This window comes from Heliangelus exortis, chromosome 12 (genome assembly GCF_036169615.1).
Source record: "Heliangelus exortis chromosome 12, bHelExo1.hap1, whole genome shotgun sequence".
In the NCBI taxonomy this organism is placed as follows: domain Eukaryota; kingdom Metazoa; phylum Chordata; class Aves; order Apodiformes; family Trochilidae; genus Heliangelus; species Heliangelus exortis.
The window spans coordinates 19,859,856-19,876,508 of record NC_092433.1 but is presented as its reverse complement, the minus strand read 5'-3'; the positions used below and the strand labels follow the sequence as shown (position 1 = coordinate 19,876,508).

At 42.6% G+C, this 16,653-nt stretch overlaps 1 protein-coding gene across 10 annotated transcripts in view; it reads right to left on the bottom strand.

Annotated features, from left to right (window-relative positions):
• Nucleotides 1-16,653, bottom strand: part of ITPR1 (inositol 1,4,5-trisphosphate receptor type 1) — a 163,755-nt gene that overhangs the window by 133,850 nt on the left and 13,252 nt on the right. For all 10 annotated transcript variants that reach the window (XM_071756365.1, XM_071756366.1, XM_071756372.1 and 7 more), the window contains exons 2-3: nt 15,604-15,711; nt 11,840-11,910 (exon numbers count right to left, since the gene is read on the bottom strand). In XM_071756365.1, coding sequence (XP_071612466.1) covers nt 11,840-11,910; nt 15,604-15,695 — 163 coding nt within the window. In that variant the 5' untranslated portion in view covers nt 15,696-15,711. The remainder of the gene's footprint in view (nt 1-11,839; nt 11,911-15,603; nt 15,712-16,653) is intronic.

The window sequence follows — 16,653 nt, the reverse complement described above, 5'->3', positions numbered from 1 at the left end:
CACTATTTCTGACATTTTTTTTTCCAGGAACCTTTACAGTTTTCTCCACAGTTTCTGTTTCCTTTTTTCTTGTGAATTTCAGAAAATGAAAAATGGTCTGTTTTCATATTCTTTTCAATAAAGGATTCTTGGAGAAGTTACAAGAATAAAATGTTTTCTCCAGCTTTATTTTTGAACACTCAGTTATTCTCAGGAATGTGAAGAGGAAGAATCCCATTTGAAGTCCCCATCTTCTCAGAAGCCTGGAAGGGGTTTTCCTCTCTCCCTCCTGCTTGCTGCTTTGGGGATGCTGGCCCGGGGTGAACTGTGCCAGCCCTCTGGGATGAGTGAAGCCTCAACACAGCTGCAGGGTTTCTTCCCACTCAAACATTTCATTGAGGCAAATTACTAATTACACTTTTTCCTTCATGGTTTTCTCTGCTACCCATATGCTTTCAAGACCCTGAAAACTACTGTGGAGCACTGAGGGCTGTGAAGGCTGAAAAACTCCAGCCAGGGCTGCTGACCCTCCAAGGCAACTTGAGCTAAGTAGGAAAACCAAATAAATAGGAAAACCCCCTCTCAACTTTTTTTTGCATCAGATAAAGATCAAAAAATAAATGTCAACCATAATATTAAGATGAAAAGAAGCTGGTGTGAAATATTGGTGGATAGTCAACACGTAAGCTACTAAAATAAAATATAAATTCACCTCCATAAAGTTTACTCCCTTCTGTTGCTGTTTGTATGTATCTATACCTATACACACCCAAGTCAGGCTGTAAGGACACAAACAAACTGCCCAACCCCAAAGAGTTCTCTGCAGACCAATCCTGATCCCAGTGCAGAATTATCATCTGTCAAGTTTCACAAATCTTCACGAAACAAAACCTACAGGCACATGATTGACAGCATATGGAAAAAAAATATATTTGGAATTAAATCTTGTAGATGATATTTGAAGGATATTCTCTTCATTGTCATTCTCCATGACCAAGGCCATCTGCCTAACAAGGAGTAGGAGGCTATAAATTCTTAGCTTATTTTAAAACTTGTCAGTGAAAACCAAGAATTATCTGTAAAATCTATATTGCCTTCCATCTTTATCTTCCAGTCCTGAAGACATCAGCTCATGCCATTTCTGTCTGCAGAGCATGCACTTTGCAGCAGGGAAAGCTCCTTCTCCTGGGTCCTGCTCAGTGCTGAGCACACACAGGGCACACGGTCACCAACTTCTCCTCTTCCCAACACAGGTGCAGGTTACATTCTGATAATACTGGAATTATTAAATATATTAAAAATAAAATGCAGCTTAGTGGCACATGGAGCAGCAACGGAAGAGACTCTGGCACAGTACAGTCCCCAGCCCAGTCCCAGAGCCTGGCAGGGCCACCCTCAGCTCCTGCCCTGGGGGTTTGGTTCAGGTTAACTGGTGCTGGCTGGGGATCAGGCAGGGAAAAGATTTTTTGTAGATATAGCCAAGATCTTTTCCTTTTCAGGATGGCTGCTCCAGCTCGCTCACTTCCTCATGCTGACAAGTCCTGTGTTTACTTTTTCCTTGTAAAATTTTTAACCTCAGTGAATAAAAGGGCTGACATTCACTGCAAACAAGCTCTAAGTGCTACCAGATTGCTTTTGCATAGCAAAGCTTTCTATATCCTTATTAAATCTGACTCAGAGATAATTTGTTCTAGCTAAAGCAGCAGAGGATCCTGTAGCAGCATTTTCCAGCAATGTCACAGTTTCTCTTTTGTCAGTGGAGCTCGGAGGAGATTTCTTATTCTGAAAATCTGACTGAAAGCTACAGGAAAGGCTCTTCAACCAAAACACAAGGAGTTATGTTTTCACTGACCTTCTGTATATTGTATAATCCAAACAGATGATAATTGCCAACACTGAGAACTCAGCATCGATTCATTTCACAAATTAGGTATGAAGGAAGTGTTACTCCTAACACATAAGTAACTCTCTTACTTGACTGAAGAGTAAGTCGTTCATTAGAATAAAATAATCAAGGAACACTGCATTTAGTGTCAGTCAAACTGCAATGGCTATTCTGCTCTTTGAAACACTCACTCCAGACGTGCCAACCTAAATGCTGTGACTTTCACAGCAAGGCAGCAGTATTTAATAAGAGCTACTAAGCTCAGATTTCTCAGCATCTCTGCTAGACTGCATCCAGACCAGCAGAAGGTAGAGAGGCACAAACAGCTCCCACCAGGTACCAGCTGGCAGAAAGCCTCCACCTGAGCTTCCACAGAATTAGCCAAACACTGGGTGCATTTTGTCCTTTTCTATTACCACAAAGTCAGAAGTGTAAAAGGCAAGGGCATTGCATAAGAAACAGCCTCCTACATAAGCCAGAATCTTGGTTTTTTTTAAAGTAAATGAGAAGAATCAGCATTGGTATGTTTACAAACAAGACATTTTCTAGGTGAAAAACCCAAGGCTTCTTCATACTGGTTACATGTGTTTTTAGGTAAAATAAAATAATGGAAGGCTTTAGTAGAACTTACTGCTATAGCATGCACAACACTGCACTCTGGGCTAAAAGCAGCAGAGGAGTTAAATCCTGCAGAACAGACCCTCTGAATTTTGACACAGATGAGATCCTCAGGGGTGTCACAGCATGCTTATCTGCTCCCTCTGAAAAAATGAAACACCTCCTGATCACACCAAGCCAAAGCTGAAGGGGAAATCAAATTTGGTCATAAAAATATAAAGAGGAAACAAACCTGATATTATCGTTCATACCTCAGCCAAGTAAAAGCCAGGTATTATCTCCTGAATTTTACTGGGGAAGGCAGATGGGTTTGCATGGCAGAAAAATGGAAATCCTGAATCATAAACGTGCTAATTCAAATCTGAATTGGAAGCTCCAGGAATATGGATCACACCTTCCCATGACTGGTGCTCTATCAGGAATCAGAAGCTCTGTGTTGCAGAAGCAAAACCAAGCAAGCCAAGAGCTCAGCTCCCCAAGTGTCAGCACCTTCAGGGGGAAAAATGTTCTGAATCCAACTCCACTGCATTTGTCACCAAACTTTTGCTCTTCTGCACATCTAGGACAGTCCAAAGCTAAGTCTCAGGAAACTCATTTAGAGCTTTTGACTAATTACAGGTGCTTTTGACCTTAACTGCAAAGCACTTTCAGAAGAGGTGACAATTCACTAGTAACTGCTAAACAGAAATAACAAAGCTCCCACCACACTGGTGAGCATCATTCAGATGCTTTAGATGCTCCTTGTCCAAGTCCTCTTCCCACACATTTGGTCCCTCTCCAGCAGCAAGGGAACACTGCTCATCACTGCAATCCAGGCAGCAAGTCAGGATGGAAAGCCAGGTGACAAAGGCTCTGCTCCCAGTACTGCCAACAGACACCAGCAGAGCTGTGTCCAGCTGCCACAGTCCTGTACCTGTCCCAGGGGTGGCAGCTCAGCTGCAATCTACAACTCAAGACCCAGAGTGACAAAAATTCACCATATTGGTCAGAAAGCTACGTGGGCAATGGAGTCCAGGCAGGCAGAAACCCTGAGCAGGGCTGAATGAGAACTTCACATTTCATTGATGAGTGAATAGCAGAGAGCTCCCCTACCCTCCCTATGCATATTACATAGTTTTCCAATATTAATACCCAAATAACCAACTTGCACATGAGAATAACTGCACCAAACTTCCCATATTGCCAAGAACCCATCTTTGACTCCAGGTTACCCCAGTTTGAAATAATTTTACCCAAAGCTAGGCCAGTGAGCCTCAGGTATAATAAATGCACCCTCAAGTCAAGTGCTGTGGGACTGATGACAACATTTCACAGCCCAGACCTTACCAACCTGCTCCTCTGAATCCCTCCCATAAGATTCTCAACACTTCAGATAACCAGTGAAAAGCTGAAGATGTCTACCTGATACCTGGGAAACTGCTTCCCTCACACACAGGGCTTTTCTCCACAAATTTCATTACTTTATCCATCTGCTTCAGTATTTCCATCTTTCTAGGAGTAAGACTCCTTCACCTGCAAAGCACTCAGAAAAAAGCACTAAGAAAAAGCACACCACCAGCTCTGAAGTTTATTTGAAGGTCCTCTGGAAGTCCTTAGGACTGAGGAGACTGACCAGCATCTCAGAGTCCCCAGCTCACAGAACACACTGAGAGCCTCCAAAAGGACCAAAGTAGAGTGAGAAGAACACAGCAGTTGAGCTACCCTAAATATGAAGCAAGCCCCAAATTTTAATAAGTTTGCTGTATTAGAAGATAAGCACCAATGTCACCCCACCCCCACGACTCATCAAGGCACTTCACTCCCTTGGGCTCGTGTGACTAAGTATAATATTTCATTAAATATCCTGTTCATACTGGCTTATGTACCAGGGAACACACTAATTTTAGAAAACTGATTAGCTAGTTCTTTCTAACCGAATGTTATTGTAGCTAAGGTCAGATTTTACACTGAAACTATGGCAACAAAGCCACAGTATTCTTTTGTCTACAAGGTTAAGGCTAGGTTTATTAACAGGACTGTTCTACTTAATAGTTAAGCACTGCTTTTTGGCAATCCCTCCCTTGATCCTACCTGAAATACTCTGAACTTTCCACAGGGAAGAAAAGCTCAGACCTGCAAATGCCAATGAGAGTCTGAACACTGAAACCAGGGCTGTGCTTATTTCTGTATTTTTGGACACAGCTGCTACAGCAGAGCATTTCCACAGGAGGTCTCATCAGTACAGAACCACTACCCACATTTTGCAGGTGGGCAAATGAAGTGCACAGATCAGAAAACTTCACACTAAGAGTTGAGTTGAATCCCCCTTGGTTCTTTGGCAGCACCTTAGCCAACAGATTGCATTTTTCATGCAGCTCTCCAGCTCTGCATATTAATGGCCAGTGTCTCTTTCAAAGGGGCTTTGCTCTGCCTTCATTTAGATGCAAAACACCAAAGATGAAAGCACTTTAGAGCCAGAAGCTGGCAGACAGCTGTTTGACCACAGCACTCCAGTACAGACCAGCAGGCAAATGCAGCCCAGCCAGTTTCACAGCCTGGGCCCTGCATCCCAAACTTGTCACCTGGTTCAGGATTAGCAAGTTTTATAACACCAGGTTCACCAGACACTTGCAATCTGTGCCATGCAGACCTCTTCCATGATGGTCTTGGCACTCCATCACTGGGATACAGAAAAACCATCCCAATTAAAGCAATAATTAGTCAGCCAGTCATTTACCCACTGTTTCAGCAGAGCACACCAACACCATGGAATGTCCTTAGGATGTCCTGGTGCCTCAGCACCACATAGCTACCCCCTGGCTACTGACTCCTCTTGCTTAACAGCCCAGTGAGGAACCACACTGTGATAATAGACATGAAATAAATGAAATAAAAACAGCTTTTAGGTCAGGTTCCACAATACCTACTGGTGGGAGGGGTCCCTGCCCATGGCAGGGATGGCACTGGCTGAGCTTGAAGGTCCCTTCCAGCCCAAACCAGTCTGATTCTAAAATGAACACTTCTGACTTACCAGTTTTTTGAAACCTAAATGCCACATTGACAACTGTCTATAACATTTGCTTGTATGTAGGATGCAGTGGGCTAAGGATTCACATTTTAGAGACAGTGCTCAGGATTTCTTCATCATGTAAAGGGCATTGGATTCAAATGCATAAAGCAGTTGGCAATTTTCTAGCAGAGTTCTATAAATACTGAGAACCATACTAAAGGGCTCCTCAACCAAGGCAGTGAAAAGATATTTTAGATGTTTTAAGGATATCCAAGTCACCAAGATCAGAGGATTTTTCCTACTCAGAATGACCAATGCTTCCATTTTAAATTTAAAAATTACAGGCATATTAGTCTGTGCTTTTATCATTTTATCTTCCATCACAACAACCCAAAAGTTGCTTTTGATGTTACACTAAATCATAATGTTGGTACTGGTTTTTGGAAAAGGGCTAAGAAGAACTATTTTCCTTTAAAACATAGACAATAGTTAAGTAAGTATTTACTATTTTTGCCCCACTTCCTACTTTTGGTATTCAGAATGTTCATTTTAATCTATCTTGGACAACTCAAAACTGAAAAGGAATCATTTCACTATTGCAAGTGAATTATTTCTCTTCAAGATTAAGCTTTGAACTTGGCACTCAAGCACTCTCAATAGTTTTGCTCCCTGCATAAAAAAAGGAATTTTATCTGCTAATACATGGTTATCAGAAGGGAAAAGGCCACATTTAGACATCTGTTTAAATGTTCCTTAAAGGAATCCAGCATCCTAATAATAAAAATACCCAACCATGACACCAGCATGAGGAAACCCATGTTCCAAAGAGGAAAAGGAGACAAAACTTGGCCGTGCAACTCTGGTCTCTCTCTTCTCACCCTCATTCCAGGAACATGCCCTCAAACCTCTGCAAAACACCCACTCACACTCATCTAATGTATGCAGAAAGTCATACAACTCAGACTACTTCACAGCAAACTTTAAAAAAACCAATCTGAGCTGATATAATTGCTTTCACCAGTCAATTTGAACAAGTTTTCATGGAGAGCATTGGGATTTGAGGCTGCACACTTATCTGAAACTGAACACAGGATATCTGAAGGTCTACACCCCCAGAAATCCTTCTTGCTGAGTACAGAGATGGTACTGAAGTGCTTTACCACCTAGAAAGTGCACTTCTACGTGCTGGTCACATTTTTCCAAAATTGACAGGCAGAAGGATCTGGGTATTTGTTTTAGTTTGGGTTTTAATATTCTGATGTGTTTAGGAAAACTACGTATGTGACCCTTCAGCTGAAAATTCCCTTCATCTTTCTTCTAATGCCTAATTATAAACAAGCTTACACTGGCTAAATAAGGCTAAATAATCCCAGATGTAGGCAACATTACCTCCTCCATCAGTCCTGCATAAATTACATGGCTTCCTTCATCTTGAGCAATGCAGCAGTGCATGGGCTTCAGGTCATTGACAGCAGAGCTATGAAGAACAAAACATTCCTCAAACCCTTTCCTGGTAAGGGGAAGCATTTTGGCTTTCATCAACACCCAGCACAGTGCAGATTTAAGAGAAAACCATCAAAAGAACCCCAGTGTGTAGAGACGGATCTATTTTTTATATACATCAATATTAAAGCTTCTTTGGAGTGCCCAGGTCATTTCTTCTGCTGAAGATGAAGTCGTGGTTCAAAGGCTGAGACCCCAAGAGCCCTGGAGGCCTCGGGAAGGCACCAGTCAGGAGGAGCACACAGTATGGATCAGGATCAGAAGAACAAACAGAATTTGAAATACTCATCTTCTGCTTTGCCATGAGGGTATTTTAAGTCTAAGATACGGGTTCATTCCTTGAACATCTTGCCAAAAAAAGAGTGTTGCCCAGCAACTACTAAAACAATGTTCTGGAAGGAGGTAGCTGCTGGACAAATTAACCCAGTGAGTGCCCTTTCCCCTGGGCTTCCTGCAGCTATTGCAAAGCCTCTGGATCCCTGGCAGACAGAGCTGCATCCCAAATAAAGAGCTGGAAGGAATTTCCTGCAAAGGCTGTCAGACTGCTCTGCTGGAGCAGCAGTGCCTTGCATTAGACAAACACGTTTGGCTTAGCACAGAGCTAAGTTCCAGCACAAAATGAACACATATAAAACCTCTGCAAAAACACACACAAACTAACAGAGCTCAGAAGCAGCAGCTAAAGCAGGAAATTATCAGTCCTGCAGCTTCACCTCTAGTGCTAGGTCTGACTCCCATCTGCACAGTGGCTTCCAGGGATTTCTTGTGACCCACTGCTGCTCCCAGCTTGGCTGGGGGGTCAGCTGCAGCTCATGCTTTCCACACAACCCCACGCATGCTAAAAGGATCTTCATTTATGCCACTGTTCAGATGCACCCCCATACTCAAAGATGGCAGTTAGAGCAGCTATCCCAGCTTTACACAATACGTAAAATGTCTTTTTTTGTTCAAGGAGGTGCAGTAACCAAGGAACTGTCACACTCTGTCTTTTTTTGGAGACTCGTACAACCAGGACTTTTTCCAGGAATCTCATCTGTACACAGTATATTTAGACCAGCTAAGCAAAAGGCTCTTTCGCAAGAATTTTCACATTAATATTTTTAAAAAGAAACCCCCTAATGAATGTACTCTTATGTCTTGAGATTTTGCAAGGTCATTTCAGAGGAATTTAGAATTACTTGGAAGGAAAAAAAAAGAGTAAGAGCCAAAGAAACATTGTACTTTAAAAAAAAAAAAAAACAACCCAACCACCAACACAACCACACCACCATATTTAAAGTGGATTCAGAAAGGCAGAACAACAACAAAACCACACAGAAATCTCACAGATCATTATTACCAACAAGCCTCAAACCACTGGCTTCAGGTGCTACCTACTTCTGATTGGGATGGGGAAAAGGCAGAAAGAAAACAAAAACAAATCAGCCTTCACATCTTCAAGTGTTCAAACTAACATTTTAAGTACCTAGAGGTACAACAGCATTTAGTATGTGAAACAGCCACTGGTAAACACTCCTATCAACTTGAGGCTGCTGGACTAATAGCTTGCTTTACAGAGTGTTCCAGCTCTGGCACTTCAGGTTTTTTCCATCTAGTACACCCCCTGATTTTTTATTTTTTTTTTAATGTCTCATTTATCCCTTTACACCAAACTCAGAATCTTACCTGAACTCTATCCCATCTCACTCTCAGCCTCCTCTTGCATTTCATGCCTTTCAAGGCTCCACCACCACCAGATTAATCTCTCAGCCTCCTTTTTCCACAACTTTTATCAACAAAGCAAGTGCTGGTGTCCTCAGGATACCTCTGTACCTTTTTCCTCCAAGCAGGCTGAAAGCCTCTATTGCTCCCATCTCTGACTCCAGTTGTGCTGCTGCAAATCATTCTGTTCAGCCCAGTTCATCCAAACACACATCAAGCTTCTCCCTCACTGAATTTTCCCTAGGATAACTGGAAGCCAACATTTTATCAAAGGAGTGACTTACTGGAACACAAAACCCACCTCCTTTTCAGCTCTGAAGTGCTTGCTTTTAGAAACACATCCCTCAGGCTGGGACTATTTTCCCACCAGGAGCAGGTTGTCCCCTTTAGTGACAGCACATCAAGCATTGCTCTCAGCTGCCTTTCCCACTGAGAGGCTCTCTCCAGGAGGAAGGATGGTACCTACACACCACCACTTTCTGCTCAGCAGCTCTGCTGTTATTTTGAGGGTCTAAAGCAGGGAGGAAAGAAAAAAGAAAAGGGAAAAAAAAGAGGAAAGGAAAAACACCACCCTATAGACCAGGGCCTTCCTGCTGCCACGAGATGCAGCTGATGAAGTGTAGCCTAGGCAACAAGACTTTCTAAAACACAAAAAACCCATGGCTGAGAAAAAAAATCAGGATGGATTAATTGTGCCACAGTTTATATATGCTTTAGTTTCACATTCAGTCTTCTTGGAGTCATGTATGGCTATCTAAGCAGTGAATCTTGCTTCTAGGCATCTCTCACCACTGTGATTACGCATGAAAATTAGATTTACATCTGGCTTACATCTGCCCACAGAAGAGAGATCTGCTCAGAGATTCTTAGAACTATATTTCTTAAAAATATGACCTGAAGCAAGATCCTTGAGAGTGGCCAGAAAGTCCATGTTCAATACTCCTCCCAGAAAGTGACTTCAGATCTGACTGACCTGCATCTGGACACCTTAAAGCATTCGAAAGAGGATTTGCACATGGACACAAAACAGTTTACAGCACAAAGATGTTTTTCCAGTACTGTGCAAAGCTATAATGTGAGTCACTAATGTATGATTAATTTTGGTCCTGCTCTAAAGAGAGCTTCAGAAGTTACCTCTCAGTTACCAGTGTCGGTGTTTTGCATCCATTTGCATCCAAGCCAAGATCCCACCTCTTCCAGTCCCCAAGCTGCAGTGATCCCATCAGCTGTGCTGACCAGTGGGGGTTATCTGAAATCACTGAACAAGGATGGGCACCAAGTGCAAAGCTGACCAGGTACTAAACCACGGCCAGATCAGCTCCCAGCCCATGCTGTATCTCCTGCTGCTGCTCTGCCATCCCTGTGACACTGCCCAAGGCAATGAGGATTACATCTCAACTGTGCACAACTAAACACTGGGACTACTGAATTACATTTACCAGATGCCTCTGCTTGCTTTAGATCCCAGATGTAAATGCCATTGTTTGGACAAATGCACCTTTGGAAAGCCCTTCTGTTCCACGAGCAAGGGAGGTATTTTTGCAGTGTCATAAATGCACCAAGTAATTCTGCAGAGCCATGGCTGGAGGTACTGACCTTGGCCAGAACTTCCCATGCAACACCCCAGACAAGCCTCTGGTTGCCACAGCTTCATAATAAAGGGTATTTTCCACTTGTGTTGGAGGTGGTGTGATGAACTTCATGGTTACTTCTCAACATATTTATCACAGAAAGCAATTTATCTTAGACTACACTTACAAAGTATGTGTATAAATAACAGAAATGCCTGCTTAAATTTTATGACTTTTGCAGCCATTTGCCATTAAGCATAAACTTCCCCATGAAAGCTTGAGTGAAGTAACAACAAAGGTTGGAAAAGGTTCACACCATTCTCTCTCCATGTATAAATTATAAGTAATATGAGAACATTCACAGCGTCTAACCACAATGTTTTGTGTCAGACAAATGTCTCTCTGTACTTGCAGTTCCTAAACTGTTCTAGCAAGAATTGCCTTTTTCTCATTCTTTACTCTCTCCCTCCCCTTCTTCTGCACCTTCCAGTCTCAGTCCAATCTGGCTTTATTCCTTCAGATGATTTTAACATCAGTAAATGCCTAAAGTCAGGCTCTGGTTCACATAATGCCATTGTTCTTTCTCTGGAGAGATTAACACTGAATGCTGAAACTTTCCCAGGTTGCTTCTGGAATCAACAGCTACTTAGTTTTCCAGTAAACAGGCAGAAAACCCAACAAGAACTCCCAGACTTCAGCAATATTGTAAAAAGAGAGTTTCATTAGAAGAGACTTCATGTCACAGCAAAACCAACCAACCAACCAAACCCCCAAACAGGAGCAAACAAACCCAGCATGACAGAAGGTCTGATTTTCAAGGGCAACCACCTGCAGTTCTGGCCAAACCTGACAGGAATTCTGGTTATTCTGAGCACCTGATGAAAGCAAAGCACAAGCAAGGAAACAAGGTTCACCCAGCAGACAAATAATGCAAACAGTTGCTGCTACAGCTGAAAACAGAAAGAAAAGGTAGATCAAATGTTTAGAATATTTGGCAGTTATCCTTTGGATAAAAGATGCAACCAAGAGGTGAAAAAAAATAAATAGAAGTTAAGAAGATTTTGCCAAACAATATCCCAGTTAGTGCTTCTCTTCCTTTTTGAGATTTTTCTGCAACAAATCAACCCCAGCCAAACTGTGCAAAGAGGGAGGCATTAACTTCTTATCACTAAGAATAAGTTTCCTGGCAGAATGAAAGCAAAGTCAAGTGTAGTTAATATCAAATGAGGTCAAACAACAGCAGCAGTTAACCAGATTTGCTCCTTTTCATTTTTCTTCTTTCTGAGATAGGTCTGGTCATGCGTGATAGTATGGAGAAAAAGAAATTACACTTACAAAGGCCCTCTAAAGTTTGGATAGATCTGAAAGCCAACCTCAGCTGGCAACCCCTTCCCCATCCCCTCCCAAAGCCCCACAACTCACTCCATAGACATACTTTTTCTTTTTTTCTTCCCCATAAGTTGCCCTTCATGGCAGAAGATGACACTAAAATGTTCTATAGAAAGCATGGAGGTCAAAACTAGTTACACGTGATGGAACAAAACGAAGGATTTCTTCCAGTCCCAAGGGTAATAAGCTGTGTAATAACCTTACCTCTGAACTTTTTGGGTGGATTGTTAAGATCACCTGCTTCTGGCTGCACAACACACCGATCATCCACTAGGCTGCAAAGAAATGAGAAATAAAATGAGATTCTGTTCTCTTGCAATTGCTTACGGCCTCGTCAGCAAAAACAAAGTTGTTTGTTTGCAATATTTTTCCAAGTGGCCACCAGCAGAAGACATTCCCCCAATGCCAACTTATGCCAAATCTTTCGAAGATGCATGCAGCTCATTTTTACTGCTGCCCAGAGCTCTGCTCCTGGGTAGGTGGGACAATAAATAAGTCATTGCTCCTGTACACTGCATCATTTTTATGTCCCCTCCTTGAGGTGCAGACAGAACAGCCCATATTCTAGTTAGGTGAGAGACAGCCTTAGAACAACCATTGCCTCTTGGACAGATTTGAATGATGTTGCAAATGCATTTATATGGAGGGTAGAGGAGAGGAAAATGACAGCTACACAAACTGGACACTGCCTCATGTCCTCCTCAAGCATTGAGGGAGAAATGGTCACTGCCACAATAAAAAGTGACTCCTGTGAGAAAGGAAGGCATAAATACACCCTCCTGATACTACAAGGTAAGTCAAGGGATCAAATTAAGCTCCTCCTGTTCTACAAGGGAATTGGACAGGTGACCCCACGAGCTTCCAATAGGGAATGCCAGGACAGAGCTTCTCCTGTGAATACCCATTGGAAAAACCCCACAGGGTTAACTCAAATCCCACAGAGAGAAGAAAATAGTCAAGATGTATCTGTCACCACTGCTCTGCCCTTGGTGTTCAGCCAACACAGAATTGCACCTTTCACAAACACTCTTTCTAAATGCAACTGTAACCAAACACTTGGTGGTTCCTGATCTGATCCTGAAAGACTCAATTTGTCCCCTCAAAACCAATCTGTCAAAGAGGCTTTCTACACAAAAGTAGAAAATAAAACTCCAAGGTCTTAAAGGTTTGGGAGGTCCATTCTCATGCAGAATCAACTTGAGAAAGATTGAGACCTAGAATATGAGAGTTGTTCCTTGCAGAGGCTGGTTACATGCAGGGAGCATCTTGAGACAACAATTATGGAAAATAATAAAGTGCATAAAAATTAAGAGATCAGAGAGACTGAGTGGATTCAACAGTTCTATGCATCTAAAATTTGCATATGCAAACATTCAGATTCAATGGTTTTTTCCCCATGGATTTTCTCCCTATTCACTATTATGTAGACATATGTGTGCTCCAACAAGAATGGCAGTATTAATGTTTAGGCTGACACTTGTTTCTAGTGGACAAAGGGCCAAAAAAATATCAAGTCAAATGGGTTACTCCGATCATCCCACACAGAGATAATCTCAGTGCAATATATCCCTCTCACCCTGAGCTTAAATTCAAAGTAAAGAGGAGCTTCCCAAACTACTGTGAAAAAAATTTGAGAGGGTGAAAACCAGAGCAGGATATATTGTACACTGGCACTCATAATGATGACAGCACTGAGTTTGGGAAACAGCAAGAGTCAGGTCATAGGGATATTAAACTTCTTCAAAGATTTAGAACAACATTAGAATGTATAGTGGTATCTGCTTCTCAACCTTCATTAACCACATGAACAAGTCATTACACATTGTTATGACATAAGACTGTCAAAACTCCACATGGTATAGAGCACAATTACACTGAGTCTTGCCTTTGCTGCTTTAATTTTCTCCAGGACAAAGCCTAAATTAAATATGGGGCAAAACTAATTTGATTAGGAAGGCTTATTAAGATGATAATGCACTTCATGTTTCACATAGCAATTGGGATTTCTGGCTTAAATTAGGCTCAGAAGATGTGTGGCCATTGTATAATGCAGTTACCTTAAAACAGCACTAATCAGATCCAAGAGGATGCTTGTAACACCAAGGGATCTTCAGCCCTGCCATGAGAACATCTCATCAAGCTTAGAGAACACAAGTGCTTAGGGCCCAGGATGTGTAAAAGGACTACCCATGGTGAAAAATATCTGCTTAGCAATGCCATCAAAAGCCACAGCCACTGCATAATGTTCATCATGCACTGTATGGGGATCAACATGACATCACAACTTTCTACTTGTTCTGGAATTATTTACTGCCAAACTTGCTTCAATACTAGGAAGAAATAAAATAGCCACAGGGATTGTATCGCTCGGTTTGTTTTGCCAGTTTCCAGCAGATAGTATTTGGCCAGTTCCACAGCTGAGGGAACACTGCAGAGTGTACATGTCATATTTGACCAGTACCTGGGAAATTTGTCAAATACTTTTGCCAAATACTATTCGACCAACCCTACTTACTACTCCCCTTGCTTTTAGCATACCTTCTTTCCTTTCTGGCAGCATCCCATATTTTCTTCTCTTTCCTATAATAGATCATGGTGCATCTTCAGTGTCTGCTTCCTTCTCTGCCCCCTTATTTTCCAGAATCCTAATAGCTAGAGGACTAAACCTACAAGTTAGTTGGGAGTCACTCAGATGAGATTGAGCCCATCATTTCCTGCCAAGAGACTTACCAGGATGCTGGCTTTGTACCCTGCTTGGGAGCTCCACTTATCAGCTGCATCTGGACAGTAGGCATCAAAAATTTACTGTCCCTGTCCCCACCCTGAGGCCCTCACAGCTACTGGAAAGGAGATGGAGCATGCTGTGTGTGTGCCCACTCACCATATCATCAAGCTTCCTGGGTGCCTCTTCACTACTCATTCAGGATTGAGTTACCACAGCAGTGTGTCATGGGTGCTATTTCCCTCCCTCTAATTTCTCACCACTTCAAAACAAGGTGGCAGATGTGCTCTTTGAGCTTCCCATCCAGCCCCTTTGCAAGGTCTTCCAATTCAGTACACAGCTCCTCTGCCAGCTTCTGAGCTTGGGAGGGATTTCTCCTCAGCAGCAGTCAAGCAGAATAAAACCCTGTCACTTGTCAGAGCTGTATTGCAATTCCACAGTTTTTTTCCTCTGCAAACTCTTCCTTTTCCTATGCAAACAGCTCCTTGTTATTTAATGAAGTGGCACACACTTCTTGGTGCTTCAGGGACTCTCTCCTGCAGAGCCCCTGCTCTGATCTCTGCAGCACAAAGCCCAGAGGAGCTCTGGGGGGAAGCACCCAGGGGCTGGATGGAGGCAGCTCCCCCCACATCTCTGGGGTGCTGGCCACTGCCAAGGCTGGAGACTCAAAATGTGTTCTGCTTTTGCTGCAGAAGGACAATTTCCTTTGTATGAGAAACCTCAAATACTGTAAGAAAAGACAAAACTAGTGATGGTGGTAAGTTAGTGGCATTTAGATGGTTTGGCTCAGGGGTTTGGTTTGGGGTTTTTTTGGGGGGAACTACTGACATTGCCTACATTACAGCCTTTTTTCATTCAGCAGATTGCACTGGGGTCTATTCAGTCCTGAGTGGGGGTGCAAAGGAGGGCAGGGAGGGACAGGACGGGACACACGGATGGACACGGGACAAACAACAACATGAAAATTATTTTCTTGCATTTATTCCCCCTACCCACACCTCAGCTTTGGTCAGTTTCTTCCTCCCAACCAAGGATATGAAAACCACATCATATATATATTCTTCAACCTCCCAACACCTAACTTGCCGTATTAGCTCTAGGCTATTTTTAAATTTAGGGCCAAATCTGTACATAAAGCAATCTTGCTTTACCCGGAAATTCCTGGGAATCGGGCTCAGGATAGCTAGCTGAGTTCTGCTAGTCCTTCTTACAGAGGCTTTTAGGAGAAGAGAAGAGCTGTTCTTACCCCAAAGTGCTAATAAATCCATTTGTTGAGCCCTCTGCATAGAGAGAACAGATATCTCCAATATGAAGGAAGCTCGACATCTTGTCGGTCATCTCCGGCTTGCTGCCCCTGGAGGAACAAAGCACAACATCACCCTTTATCCAGCAGGATTCCTCACCATCAGCTCCTGGGGGTTACAGCAACAGAACCCGTTGCTTTTGTTTGTTCTTTGTTTCAAACACTCAGCAGCTTCTTGTCCTGGAATTTCAGGTACCAAAGAAAACACAGCACGCCAAAACACTCACTTAGAAAAATAAACTAAGGAAGAACAAGGAGCCCCTGGCAGCCCTTTCTGGGGGGGTTGTTTTACAGGTACTCAGCCCACCAGGTGCTCACAGCTGCTTCAGGACATCCAGACCAACTCACTACATCCCACCTGGCAGGGGAAAAGGGAGAAGAAGAGGGGGCTGCCTCAGGGTAAGACACATGATTTGTCCCATCTAAATCACATTTCTTGGCCAGATTGTCAGAATCAAAAGGAAGGTTTGAGCATGTTTTATGGGTCTTCTGGTGGTGCTGGAGTGGTGCTTGTGGGACCCATTCTAGAAACACTGATATGATTCATGCCAATACTTTTTGGTCAAGTCAAGATTCATGTTGCCACTCGTTTACTGTCTCAAAGACAGTGTTAGATGAAGACCCACTTAATATGCCTGACAACAGATTTTTCCATGAAAAAAAAAAAAAAAAGGACAAAGATTTTCCACAGGCAAATACTTTCAACTGTGTACATATTAGAAAGCCAAATCCCTGTGAAAATAGGAGTGCTGCAATCCTGTTTTCAACAAAGATTGCCTTAACGTAACACTGAGGAGACAGCCACTTAGTGTTGTCAGTTTCCAGAGTATTAAGAGCTACCCTTATTTTCTTTAAAGCCCCAGATCCTGCATCAAAGGATACAGCACCTACCTGTCATTTAAACAAATACAGAAAAGAGGGTTTGTATTTGTCACAGCAAGAAAGAGACAAACATGAGTTTGGGTGAAAAGAAGCCCAACTGAACTGACTTGC